Genomic DNA, 13,630 nt, shown 5'->3' with positions numbered 1-13,630 from the left:
CTTCTGGACTGTCCAAAATCCGTTCCTGTCGCAATGTGATAAAAGTGTTGCTGTATTTATTTTGCACCCAGTGTATTAGTCTGCAGTGTCACAAAGTGGACCGATATTTTACGCGACGTTTTGTATAGTTGAATCTCACTTTTCAACCATTTCTTGAATGATAATAGAATGTCTCTTGTCCCTTTAGTACATTCCCATGCCTGTGTTGTATGGAGTATTCCTGTACATGGGAGCATCTTCGCTCAGAGGAATACAGGTAGGAGATCACTAAACACACTCAGATGCAGTTTCTGTACAGTACATGACATTCAGTCAACATTGACTTGTAAGGTGCAGGGCCGTGGTCGAGTGGGTAACAAGCCAGGCACAAGCGACATACACTGAGTGTACAAAACATTAAGGACACCTGCTCTTTCCATGACGTAGACTGACCAGGTGAATCCAGGTGAAAGCTATGATCCCTTATTGATGATACCAATGCCGCTTGATTTTTCACTCTCAACAGTTTCCAGTGTGTACAAAGAATGGTCCACCACCCAAAGGACATCAAATCAAATGTTATTTGTCACGTGCCCGAATACAACAGGTGCCAGGTAGACCTTACAGTGAAATGCTTAAAAGTCTGGGGCCTCCCAAGTGGCGCAGCGGTCTAAGGCACTGCATCGCAGTGCTAGAGGCTTCAAAACACAGACTCGGGTTCGTTCCCGGGCTGTGTCACAACCGGCCATGTTCGGGCGGCGCACAATTGGTCCAGTGTCCTCCGGGTTAGGGGAGGGTTTGGCCGGGGGGGCTTTACTTGGCTCATCACACTCTAGCGACTCCTTGTGGCGGGGCTGGCGCCTGCTGGCTTCCAGGTTAAGCGGGCGGGTGTTAAGAAGCGTGGGTTGGGTCATGTTTCGGAGGACGCATAACTCAGGTTGCCTCCCGAGCCCATTGGGGAGTTGCAGTGATGTGACAAGGTCAACATTGGGTAGAAAAGGGGGCTAAAATACAAAATATAAGAGTTGAGAAAGTGTTTACTAAATAAACTAAAGTAAAAAAATAAAAGGGGAACAATAAAATAACAATAATGAGGCAGGAGGTACCGGTACTGAGTCAATGTGTGGGGGTACAGGTTAGTCAAGGTAATTGAGGTAATATGTACAGTACCAGTCAAAAGTATGGACACCTACATATTAAAGGGTTGTTTTTGTTCTTTTTTTTTCTACATTGTAGAATAATAGTGACATCAAAACTATGAAATAATAGATATGGAATAATGTAGTAACCAAAAAAGGGTTCAACAAATCAAAATATATTTCCGGATGACAGACTTTCATGTTTTAAAGCAGGGCTTTCCAACCCTGTTCCTGGAGAGTTACCTTCCTGTAGGTTTTTGCTCCAACCCTATTCTAGCACACCTGAATCTACTCATTAGCTAGTTGATGAGCTGAAATCAGGTTAGTTACAACTGGGGATGGAGTGAAAACCTACAGAAGGGTAGCTCTCCAGGAACAGGGTTGGAGAGCCCAGTTTTAAAGTAATCATGGACTGTTGTTTCTCTTTGCTTATTTGAGCTGTTCTTGCCATAATATGGACTTGGTCTTTTACCAAATAGGGCTATCTTCTGTATACCATCCCTACCTTGTCACAACGCAACTGATTGACGCATTAAGAAGGAAAGAAATTCCACAAATTTTAACAAGGCAAACCGATTGAATTTAAATGCATTCCAGATGACTACCTCATGATGCTGGTTGAGAGAATGCCAAAAGTGTGCAAAGCAATCATCAATGCAAATAGTCCGGGTAGCCATTTGATTGCCATGCGGTAGCAGAGAGAACAATCTTTGACTAGGGTGGCTGGAGCCTTTGGCAATTTTTAGGACCTTCCTCTGACACCACCTGGTATAAATGTCCTGGATTGCAGGAAGCTTGGCCCCAGTGATGTACTGTGCAGTACTCACTACCCTCTATAGCACCTTGCAGTCGGAGGACGAGAAGTTGCCAACCAGGAGGTGATATAACCAGCCAGGATGCGCTCGATGGTGCAACTGCAGAACTTTTTGAGGATCTGAGGACCCAGGCCAAATCTTTTCAGTCTCCTGAGGGGGAATAGGCATTGTCATGCCCTCTTCACGACTGTCTTGATATGTTTGGACCATGATAGTTTGTTGGTGATGTGGACACCAAGGAACTTGAAGCTCTGAACCTGCTCCACTACAACCCTGTCCTGTAGTCCACGATCGTCTCCGAGGTCTCTGACCTCCTCCCTATAGGCAGTTTCGTCGTTGTTGGTGATCAGGCCCAGCCAACTTGACACAACTGCGTGAAGCATTGGAGTCAACATGGGCCAGGATCCCTGTTGAACGCTTTCAGCACCTTGTAGTGATGAATTGAGGCTGTCCTGAATGGAATGGGGGGAGGGCGGGGTGTTCCTAATGTTTTCTACACTCAGTGTACATGCCTTCCCTCTAGAGACCAGGGTTCAATTCTCACCCCATCTGTTTCTGTGCATGCCTGAATAAAGCATGACATGTATTTTAAAAAACAAACATAGGCTTGTAAGGCTAAGTCCCAGCACACTTGACCTACATCTAAAGCTAATTTCACAAAGACCATCTGAGGACATTAAAACACAGTACAGAAACACAGAAACCGGAATACAATGGTCCTGGGGCTGTAATGTAATCCATTGTTCTATTGCTTATCAGTTATTTGACCGTCTGAAGCTGTTTGGCATGCCAGCCAAGCACCAGCCTGACTTCATCTACCTGAGACACGTTCCCCTGCGGAAGGTCCATCTCTTCACCATCATCCAGCTCAGCTGCCTGGTCATGCTCTGGGTCATCAAGACCTCCAATTATGCCATCGTCTTCCCCATGATGGTTAGCAAACATCTGTCTGCCTCATACAGTAGATTCATCTGGATGGAGTTACACGTATATGCCAAATATGCGAAGGCAATCTGGGTACTTTTGAAGTAAGACAATGTCTTAAGTTATACATTGTGAAACCTAGATGTCTTGATGCTCTACAGAAACAGGAGATAAGGCTCCTGCCATATGGCTGGGGCAAAAATGACTTCTGCAGATGATTCTGTCTGTATATTAATGTAGGGTTTGTGTTCCTTGCAGGTGTTGGCGCTGGTGTTCATTAGGAAATTGATGGATTGCTTCTTCACCAAGAGAGAGATGAGCTGGCTGGATGATCTAATGCCAGAGAGTAAGAAGAAGAAACTGGAGGATGCCGAAGAAGAGGTATGAAACAGTGGAGGATGATGAGGGGAGGACGGCTCATAATAATGGCTGGAACGGAGCCAATGGAAAGGCATCAAACAGAAATAATGTGTTTGATTGATTTGATACCATTCCACTCATTCTGCTCCAGCCATTACCACGAGCCCATCCTCCCCAATTAAGGTGGCATCAATCTCCCGTGGTATAAAAATAGCATCAAGGAAGATTAGCCCTTTGGTGGGCTAAACTAAACCCTAAAAATCAACACATGACACTAATATGCCATGTATCTATCACGTTTCAAGGAGGACCCAGATACAGACAGTGTCAAAGAAACAAACATTTATTTATAATACAGGGGCCGGCAAACCAGGGATCAGAAATCCAGAGAGGGTTCAAATGGTCCAAAACGGCAGGCAGGGGCAGGGCAGTCAGGGTCAGGGGCAGGCGGGGTCAGGGGCAGACAGGGGCAGGGGCAGGGCAGGCAGGGTCAGGCGCAGGCAGGGGCAGGGCAATCAGGGGCAGAGCAGGCAGGGGCAGGCAGGGTCAGGGCAGGGTCTGGGTCAGGGCAGGCAGGGTCAGGGCAGGCAGGGTCTGGGTCAAGGTGGTGGGGTTAGCAGAAACCAGGCAGCGCAGAGTAGGCTCTAGGTCTTGGTTGGCTCACTGCGACTGGCCGCTGGACTGAAACCCGGAGGACAGGCTGGCCGACGACCCAATGAGGGTGCAGAACGCCTTCCAGAACCTTGATGAGAATTGAGGACCCGAGTCGGAGATCATGTCTACTAATAGTCCATGGATCCGGAAGACCTGCTGCACTATGAGCTGGGCCGTCTCTTTGGCAGAGGGTAGCTTGGGGAGGAATGAATGAAGTTCATGGCTTTGGAAAACCGTTCCACCACGGTCAGGATGGGGGTGTTGCCATCAGACGGTGGGAGACCCGTGACAAAGTCCAGGGAGATGTGAGACCAGGGACGGTGAGGGACAGGCAGAGGTTGGGGGAGACCAGACCGAGCTTGCCGAAGAGTCATGTTCTGTGCACAGACAGTGCAAGCGGCGATGAATGTGGAAACGTCAGGAACCATGGTAGGCCACCAAAAGCATTGTCACACAAAAGCCAGGGTCCTACGGGAGCCTGGGTGGCAGGCAAGCCTGGAGGAGTGGGCCCACTCTAGGACCGCGGAGTGGACCGCGTCGGGCACGAACATCCAGTCATCTGGACCCCCCCCGTCCTCCCGGGGTTCGGCTGGGAACACTGCGCCTCCCGAACCTGCTTCACTAATCCCCTGCTGACTGCCATTGCCAGGCACAAGGTGGGAAGGATGGTCTCAGGTTCCGGGGTAGTAGTTGTGGGGCTATAGCGGCATGACGTCCGGCTTGGCATTCTTGGATCCCAGCCGGGAGGAGAAGGAGAAGTTGAACTGGGTGAACAGTAGGGCCCACCTAGCCTGCTTGGAATTGAGGCGCTTGGCGATGTGGAGATATTCCAGGTTCTTGTGGTCGGTCCACACAATGAATGGATCTTCTGCCCTCTCTAGAAAGTGCCTCCACTCCTCCAACGCCATCTTCACATGGAGAAGCAACCGATTCCCCACATCGTAGTTCCTCTCTGTGGCGTTGAGGCGGTGGGAGAAGGCGGCGCAGGGATGTAACTCGAGGTCCAGGGAAGCCAGGGTGCTGTAGCCCCCGGATAAAGTGGCGATAAAAGTTGCCGAATCCCAGCAAACGTTGCAGCTGTGCTCTGGACAGAGACTGGGGCCAATCCACCACTACTCTCACCTTCCTGGGATCCTGACACCATGCAGCGATGATGTAAACCAGAAAGGGGATGGTGGAGCGATGGAATTCGCACTTCTCTGCTTTTACAAAAAAACTGGTTCTCCTAGAGGCGTTGGGGAACCTGTTGGAGAACAAAGGTTTCACTAATAATTGGGAAGATGGGCGACACCTGGAGGGGGGTGGAGCCAAGCAAAAAGACAGGTGAAACAGATCAGGGTGTGACAATATCAGTAGATCATTTTTACTTGAGATATGTAACTTCCGTTGTAATAGTTCATCTCTGCGTGTGTTTTAACAAATGTATTACATACAGTACTAGATATCACTAGTATAACAAGTTCCTGTTGATTTTCTTATTCCTAAGGAGGAGGAGCAAAGTATTTTGGGAGAGGAAGATGGAGTAGTACAGGTGCCGTTAGAAGGATATCAAAAGTAAGTTATCAGCCACTGTGAGTGGAAAAAATATTAATAGAATCACACTTCATGCTTCATTAGTCGTCAAATATTTGACTGATTGTTGTGAATTATTATGCATGATTATGTCTCGTTTTTTAGGAGTGAATCCGCACTCAACATCACTGATGAAATGTCCAGAGGCTCTTTTGGAAACACGTGGAATGTCAACTCTGACAACTCTAAAAAAGAGCTAGACTCAAAAAGGTATTGAATTGCCTCAGTCGTGTTCATCCGAAATCAACACATTGATGTTGAAAACATCTCTTTGTTTTTTGTTTTTCTGTCCGTCTGTATAAAAATGTATGAATATGAATCTGAATTTAAGATACATGCATGTAACTCAAACCTTCTTGCTAATTTCCCTGTGGCATCAGTTCATTTAGAATATCTCAATTTAGGATTCCTCCTCGAGTGTATTTGTGTTATTAACCCATTAAAGAAACAAATGACATCTATGTACCATTGAATCCATAGAATGCCTCATATTTACCAAGTGTAATGATCATATATAGGATTTTTAGGAAATTGATACTGTGAGTCAATACTGTAAACAAAATGGGTTGACGGTACATTTTAGAGCTGACGAGTTGTTCCATTTCTTGACTTTATTTTCCCATTCCATCTCTATCATAAGTTCCCTTATATCCTCATAGATGCTGAATCCCCCAAAGGTAAGAGTCTGATCCCCTATCCCTTGCTTGCTCATCCTTAGTCTGTTTGGTCAGTTTTTTGAAGAAAAAAAAATATTTTTATCTTTGCATGATATGATGCAGGACAGGAAAATGTCAATTTTTTAAATTGATCATTTGGTTGAAACTATATGCTGCTTATTTTGCATTCTACAAATTGTCAAGTTACATTCTAATTGTTTTAGTTCATCAACACTGAGAGTGCACAGCTCTTAGGAACTGCCGGTGTTAGGCAAAGGTAAACATTATGGATGCCAAGTCCATTAACTTTCCGCTGCTTGGAATATAAACCCATGCATATGACAGGCAGTAGAGAGTAAACATGCGCTCAGTTTAAAGTGACATGACTGAGACAGTTAGGATGTAAAGGGCATGAAAGATGCTAACTGTATCAATCAGTCTCTGCTAGCATGCCATTCATCCTTTGACTGTATGCCTCAGCCAATGGCTGTGAAGGGCAGTTTGACAAGGAGCACTACAGTACAGCATGCTAGCTGTAGGCTCCGATATGCAACAGCTAGAGAGTGACGTATTACTAGTACATCTCTCCTGAGAACTGCTCTTTCATGAACATTGTCTGAGGTCTTGCCCATCAGACCCCATACCTCTCAGCTGCCTGGAACATACAGTACAATACTATACATGTGAGTGGATTAGCATGAGGTTACTAAAGTATGTCAAATAGGAACCTAATGTTAATGTAAAGCCCCTCCCAACTGAGACATCAGTTGATGATACATTTGAGGGCAGTTTCCCGGACACTGATTAAGCCTAGTCCTAGACTAAAAAGCATGCTCAATGGAGAATCTTCATTGTTGGAGCTGGACAGCTGATCGGTATAAAGCTTACGTTCTGAAGCTGTATACTTGGAGAGCACTAACAGTCAGTGTTTATACCCACAGCTTATCCAAGAACAGTGGTAGGAAAGAAAAGAAGAGAAGAAAGATGCAGAAGGGCTGCTTCGACAGGGAGTCACGTTTATGACGTTTCCCCCTTCACTGTGTTCTAAGCAAATCAATATTGTGTGCCGCAGTTTACCATTCCTTTATGTTTTGTCTTGTAAATCTTTGTGTGTTCAAAAGCTTAAAACAGTATTTTTTTTAGTTGACGTGTCCAAAACTGCTTCTTTGTGAGGCAACCTAAAGACATTTATTTATTGTATGTATTTTGTATGTTTTTGTATTTTTTCCAGTATCATAATATTACAGCTGTTTGAAGTTGATCAATTATCCAACTAGATAAACACTCCATTTAAAATTTTGTGCAATACTGCAGTTAAAGACTATGAAAGCAAGTATATATATACAGTGGGGCAAAAAAGTATTTAGTCAGCCACCAATTGTGCAAGTTCTCCCACTTAAAAAGATGAGAGAGGTCTGTAATTTTCATCATAGGTACACGTCAACTATGACAGACAAAATGAGGGAAAAAAATCCAGAAAATCACATTGTAGGATTCTTAATGAATTTATTTGCAAATTATGGTGGAAAATAAGTATTTGGTCAATAACAAAAGTTTATCTCAATATTTTGTTATATACCCTTTGTTGGCAATGACAGAGGTCAAATGTTTTCTGTAAGTCTTCACAAGGTTTTCACACACTGTTGCTGGTATTTTGGCCCATTCCTCCATGCAGCTCTCCTCTAGAGCAGTGATGTTTTGGGGCTGTTGCTGGGCAACACGGACTTTCAACTCCCTCCAAAGACTTTCTATGGGGTTGAGATCTGGAGACTGGCTAGGCCACTCCAGGACCTTGAAATGCTTCTTACGAAGCCATTCCTTCGTTGCCCGGGCGGTGTGTTTGGGATCATTGTCATGCTGAAAAACCCAGCCACGTTTCATCTTCAATGCCCTGGCTGGTGGAAGGAGGTTTTCACTCAAAATCTCACGATACATGGCCCCATTCATTCTTTCCTTTACACGGATCAGTCGTCCTGGTCCCTTTGCAGAAAAACAGCCCCAAAGCATGATGTTTCTACCCCCATGCTTCACAGTAGGTATGGTATTCTTTGAATGCAACTCAGCATTCTTTGTCCTCCAAACACGACGAGTTGGGTTTTACCAAAAAGTAAATTTTGGTTTCATCTGACCATATGACATTCTCCCAATCTTCTTCTGGATCATCCAAATGCTCTCTAGCAAACTTCAGACGGGCCTGGACATGTACTGGCTTAAGCAGGGGGACACGTCTGGCACTGCAGGATTTGAGTGCCAGACATCTTGCTTGTTTGTAGGTAACCAAATATTTATTTTCCACCATAATTTGCAAATAAATTCATAAAAAATCTTACAATATGATTTTCTGGATTTTTTTTCTCATTTTGTCTGTCATAGTTGAAGTGTACCTACCTATGATGAAAATTTACAGGCCTCTCTCATCTTTTTTTTTTTAGTGGGAGAACATGCACAATTGGTGGCTGACTAAATACTTTTTTGCCCCACTGCATGTATATATATATCATTGATGAATTCATCTAGGCAAAGTCAAAATGTACTTTATGCATGACGTTTTATTTAATGAAGTATTATAAAATATACTGCATCTGCTTGAATTTCAAAATACGATAAATGCGAAGGAAAATCTACAGTATCTGTGTTTGAGCATTCACATTATGATTTCAGCTTTTTGCAAATTGTCTTTAAGCTTTGAATATTGTATTAGTACCAATAAAATGTATTACTACCAGCAAGGAGATTAGTTGAAAATAGCTTTTTATTTCTTTTATTTATGGTTGGCAACATGTTCTTGTACAAAGAGCAAGCATTGCATTGAGCGTTTGAATAGTAAAAAGCCTGACTTAAGTTGTAGAATACTGTTATGCATATCAATAGAGAGTATTGAAACAAATAAGAAAAGAAAATCCTGGCTTTAGTTGAAATCAAAATATTTGTTTTCATAGTCCTACTGCCAAAGTTGAAATAGTTGCAGTTATTGCATTATAACAATATTTTTCAAGCTGCAAAGTACATGCTTGTGTTTCATTTTACGTTTGTTGTTTGTCATGGGCCATTGTGTGTGCCCAGGAATGATTGTCCATTCGATAACTAAAGATGAAGCTCAACTAATACTTGAAGGCATCTGCTAAAGGGAGACATACATGGCTATAGAAACAATTGCAATAGCACTTTTTTCTAGAAGGGGGAAATGTATAGTATATTTATTGTTATAACATTTTTGAAACTATTTCCTTTTTACAATAACAAAAAAAATGTATTTGTTCACATATAATTCGCCATGCCTATTTATCTATACTACATACCCGTTGCTTCATTTTAAAGTATCAGTATCTGCAAAATATTTTAAAATCTCTTGTTGAACATTTCTAGTACTACTTGTTACTCATTTTTACTTAGCTCGGGAATTAATTTGTTTAAATAGTCACTCAATCAGTTTTGTTTGTGACCTAAATCATTGTAAGAAAACATGCCACTGGAAAACATGATGTTGTTTCTGCTTCTAAGTTGTAATTGGTCTTTAGAGCTGATGTATTACTGTTTATGATGTATCTTGTATATGTACATTTACTATGAAACTATAAACCTCAAATGTAATACATTTATTTGAACATGTTTATTTCCCTCATCAATACTACTGCATGCTGTTTGGCGTGTCTGATATGGGCTTGACACTTCAACAAATGCCCCCCAAAATAACCTTAATTCTCATTTGGAGAGAGTTTCTAGATTCACTTTGTAAACTTTGACTTGTGAGAAAGCCAAGGCGTGAGGCAGTGTGGGTCTACTTTGAGTTGACCAGTCAACCGTATACACGAGGTCAGGTCACTTACACTGTAGGTGAGAGTGTTTGACAGCAGTCCGCTCAACTGAGTCTTCCGCTACACTCACAGCCACATCTGCCTTGTGAGCACGAGGTTGGATAACGAGGTTGGATAACGAGGTTGGATAACGAGGTTGGATAACGAGGTTGGATAACGAGGTTGGATAATGAAGTGCACATGCTGAAGATTCAGTGCAGGAACTCAATTTGCCTGGAGGTAATACAATATGACTTCACTTGAACATACTATACAGAACTCAACGTTATCCTCATCTACAGAAGTGACTTACTTAGCTTTTCTAAATTCAACAACAAAAGAACCCGCAAATTTTGATTACGACAAATGCCCAGTATGACCCTTAGAGATTTGGAATATAAATAGAATTGAGCGGGCAGGCTTTAACATTTTTTATTTAACAGATGCTTTTTGATGCACTAGCTGACAGCTTAGAAAGGTATAGCATCCCAAAGCATGACATATATCTGGCTCATGTGACTAGTTTGTTTCCATGCCAGGAACACCCAGGAAGTGACGCCTGATTGACCACTGATCTCTGCCAGGCTGTCATTGACATAGTATTGTCTATTGGTTTCCTCAAGTGTCCTTGCTGTCGGTGCAACATCGGTAAAACGTGTTATGATGCTAAATTAGCAGATGTGACAGCACGTCTTTCCATTACCTGATTGAAATCCCTGGGTGTGTTTTCCTCTTGGTGATATGGCTGTCCTCAAGGCTGATTGATTTGGGTTCCACCTCCGTGAACACAGGGTCTCTACTTGAACATGATGTCCTTGAAGTGCTACTTATAAATAATACAATTAAATCTATTATAAAAGTACGGATTATGTTTCCACTTAATTTTTGTTTATGGGTTCATTTTATAATCCATCTCTCTCGACAAGGTGTCGAAAGCAATCAACGGGAATGCTGGCCCATGTTGACTCCAATGCTTCCCACAGTTGTGTCAAGTTGGCTGGATGTCCTTTGTGTGGTGGACCATTAATAATTAACACAGGAAATGTTGAGCGTGAAAATCCCAGCAGCATTGCAGTTCTTGACACAAACCGGTGCGCCTGAACCATACCCTGTTCAATGGCACCTAAATATTTTGTCTTGACCATTCACTCTCTGAATGACACACATACACAATTGTCTCAAATCTTAAAAATCCTTCTTTAATCTGTCTCCTCCCCTTCATCTACACTGACTGAAGTGGATTTAACAAGTGACATCAATAAGGGATCATAGCTTTCAACTGGATTCACCTGGTCAGGTATTCTTAATGTTTTGTATACCCAGTGTATATATGTATAGTGTATATATCCACACTATGATGTTGGAATAATATTGTGAAATTGTCCATTTTAAACTTTATTTAACTTGGCAAGTCAGTTAAGAACAAATTCTTATTTACAATGACAGCCTACCGGGGAACAGTGGGTTAACTGCCTTGTTCAGGGGCAAAATGACAGATTTTTACCTTGTCAGCTCGGGAATTCGATCCAGCAACCTTTCGGTTACTGGCCCAGCGCTCTAACCACTAGGCTACCAGCTTCCCCTGTATGTGTTAGAAGTTGTTTGAAAAGACCGCCTGAAATTTCAGCCTGAGTTTTGGCCTGCCTGGTGACATGTCACCAGGTGGTAAATTTGTTAATATACCAATAAGAAAGATAGTTATAAGCCTCTCTGCCAATAACAGCTGGTTTACAGTTTCCCCCTCACTCAGACCACTACCAGACAATCCTATCAAAATTCTTCCTCTTTGCTAAAAAAACTATTTTTGTTTCTTTTTGACAATATTAAATGAAAACACTCACAGTAAGGCACTTAATTGTTAGCCAGAAACAATTTGGTATTGAGCTAGAAATGGTTGCATTGGACCTTTAAAATGTTTCCACCAAAAATTAGCAAGGTACAGATGACAGATTTTGGGCCAGTTTTACCAACATTTTGCACCTGTTATTTTTAGGAGAGTGAAAGAACATCTCACTCTTAGGCTACTCTTTAACCATAATATCTTATTCCTCTCCTTTTGTATCACTTCGAAAATCTTACCACTGATGTTTAAGTACAGAGTGAAGCATTTAGATAATACATTGTCACCGTTCTCTGTTAACAACCAAAACATTAGCAATTGACAGACAACAGCATTTCTTGTCAGGGGATTTATTAGCATGACCAGAGGACGATGCAGGTTATAAAACATGAAATGGAACAAGGGGGTCATTCTGGATGAGTTGCATTCTCTCTTGACTGCAGGGACATAAGACACTGGGGACTCTGTGGCTGAGCAGAGCAGCCCTATTCTCGTCTGCCTCGGCCATTCTTTAGCCAGGACACAAACTCCTTGGCTGCCTGGTCCTGCAGGTAGGAGCTCACGTCGCTGGTGTAGGTACCCTCTGCATGCCGTTTGATGGGACCACTGAAAACACATGGAGAGAATTTACAGTGTTGATAATAACTATTTAGAATTGATAATATGAGGAATAAGCTAATTGATTCACGGTGCATTGTTAAGCTGATGTAGTAAGGTTTTATTGAACTGTAACTTAAAACCATATACAACCAAGATAATCACCAACATGCAGTAAATATCTGCAGTATGTCATAAAGTGTAGCAGAAGCTTATCTTTGGTTATAGGGCAGCAAAAAATGTTTGACATTTCACAAGCCATATCTCTTATTATAACTACTGCATTCATACAGTTTCAGTTTAAGTCTCATATTGGAAGATGATCCACTACATTGTGAAATGGAATGAGGAAGACCGACACGCAGCAGAGGAAGAAGAAAAAGACACTCACCCACTTCTCTTGGAGTTCATTAGCCACTGGACAAAGTCTTGTGCTCGTCTCGACTCAAGATATTTACTGTAGTCGTTAGAGAATGTTCCCTCTGAATGTCTCTTCATGTTTGAAAGCTCCCTTGGCTCACTGAACATGGAGTCCTCTGTCAACAGGCTGAAAAAACAGACAAGTCAGCAGTTATAGGATGATGATTCACAGAGAGAGAGAGAGAAAGCCTCAACCTGAATGGTGCAGAGTTCAGAAGTTGCGCCGAGTTCGAGGCTCTTACCTAGAGTTGTCCTCTGTGCTCTCCTGCGGGATCTGCCAGCTGCTCTGAACAATGATCAAGAGCAGAAGTCCAGCGAAAGAGTGGGTGCTTTTCATCTTTTGACCTCCTAGATATTAGCAGAGAAGAGTGGAAAAGCTGTTTCAAATGTCAGCAATTTCAGCCAAACAGCATCACAATAGGAGATAATATAATTCAGAGATAATTCCAGATGAGAAATATTTCAGCGGTTGAAAAGAAGTATTAGGGGGTTTGGTGCTGCTCACCTGTATTCCCTCTGTTGAGTGTGTGAGAAATGTTGGTCGATGTCTTCTGGCTTCTCTCTCTCTGGTTCCCTGGAGTTGCTTCATGGTCCCTTCTAGGTCTGGCCAGCCTTTATATAGTTGAGATGAATGACTGTTTACTCAGGTGGCACCTTCCTCACAGACGCACTAGCCCGTTTGTTACTCTCAATCCATTAGTCAGAACTCGACTCAATGCACTGGATAGATTTGCAGTCCATATTTGTTTAAAAGGAGACATGGAAATGTCCAGAGTTAAAAGCTGTCACTTAGGTGTCGAAATCAAACATGATTTCATCCTGTCCAACAAATCCAAATACTTACATAAACATCCACCATCTGTATTCAGATAACCTGGTT

At 42.6% G+C, this 13,630-nt stretch overlaps 2 protein-coding genes across 4 annotated transcripts in view; one reads left to right on the top strand and one right to left on the bottom strand.

Annotated features, from left to right (window-relative positions):
* LOC135519614 (sodium-driven chloride bicarbonate exchanger-like) overlaps positions 1 to 7,125 on the top strand; it is a 42,443-nt gene extending 35,318 nt beyond the window's left edge. For all 3 annotated transcript variants that reach the window (XM_064944852.1, XM_064944854.1, XM_064944853.1), the window contains 7 exons: positions 188 to 256; positions 2,693 to 2,866; positions 3,116 to 3,238; positions 5,358 to 5,425; positions 5,549 to 5,653; positions 6,084 to 6,120; positions 7,041 to 7,125. In XM_064944852.1, coding sequence (XP_064800924.1) covers positions 188 to 256; positions 2,693 to 2,866; positions 3,116 to 3,238; positions 5,358 to 5,425; positions 5,549 to 5,653; positions 6,084 to 6,102 — 558 coding nt within the window. In that variant the 3' untranslated portion in view covers positions 6,103 to 6,120; positions 7,041 to 7,125. The remainder of the gene's footprint in view (positions 1 to 187; positions 257 to 2,692; positions 2,867 to 3,115; positions 3,239 to 5,357; positions 5,426 to 5,548; positions 5,654 to 6,083; positions 6,121 to 7,040) is intronic.
* Positions 7,126 to 12,101: 4,976 nt separating this feature from the next.
* LOC135519617 (glucagon-1-like) lies at positions 12,102 to 13,397 on the bottom strand. Its single transcript, XM_064944856.1, has 4 exons — positions 13,256 to 13,397; positions 12,993 to 13,098; positions 12,722 to 12,877; positions 12,102 to 12,339 (listed from the first exon to the last, which is right to left on the bottom strand). The coding sequence occupies exons 2-4, from the start codon at positions 13,085 to 13,087 to the stop codon at positions 12,219 to 12,221; spliced, it is 372 nt and encodes a 123-aa protein (XP_064800928.1). The 5' UTR covers positions 13,088 to 13,098; positions 13,256 to 13,397; the 3' UTR covers positions 12,102 to 12,218.
* Between the last annotated feature and the right edge of the window lie 233 nt (positions 13,398 to 13,630).

This window comes from Oncorhynchus masou, chromosome 29 (assembly GCF_036934945.1).
Source record: "Oncorhynchus masou masou isolate Uvic2021 chromosome 29, UVic_Omas_1.1, whole genome shotgun sequence".
In the NCBI taxonomy this organism is placed as follows: Eukaryota; Metazoa; Chordata; class Actinopteri; order Salmoniformes; family Salmonidae; genus Oncorhynchus; species Oncorhynchus masou.
The sequence above is the reverse complement of the archived record's forward strand: the minus strand, read 5'-3'. Positions and strand labels throughout refer to the sequence as shown.

What these genes read in the sequence shown, in the direction of transcription:
- LOC135519617 (XM_064944856.1), bottom strand. Translation starts at nt 13,087, where the DNA reads ATGAAAAGCACCCACTCTTTCGCTGGACTTCTGCTCTTGATCATTGTT. An exon ending in AGCACAGAGGACAACTCTAG is followed by an intron (nt 12,878 to 12,992) that starts GTAAGAGCCTCG and finishes CTGTTTTTTCAG; the next exon opens with CCTGTTGACAGAGGACTCCA. An exon ending in ATGAACTCCAAGAGAAGTGG is followed by an intron (nt 12,340 to 12,721) that starts GTGAGTGTCTTT and finishes ATGTGTTTTCAG; the next exon opens with TGGTCCCATCAAACGGCATG.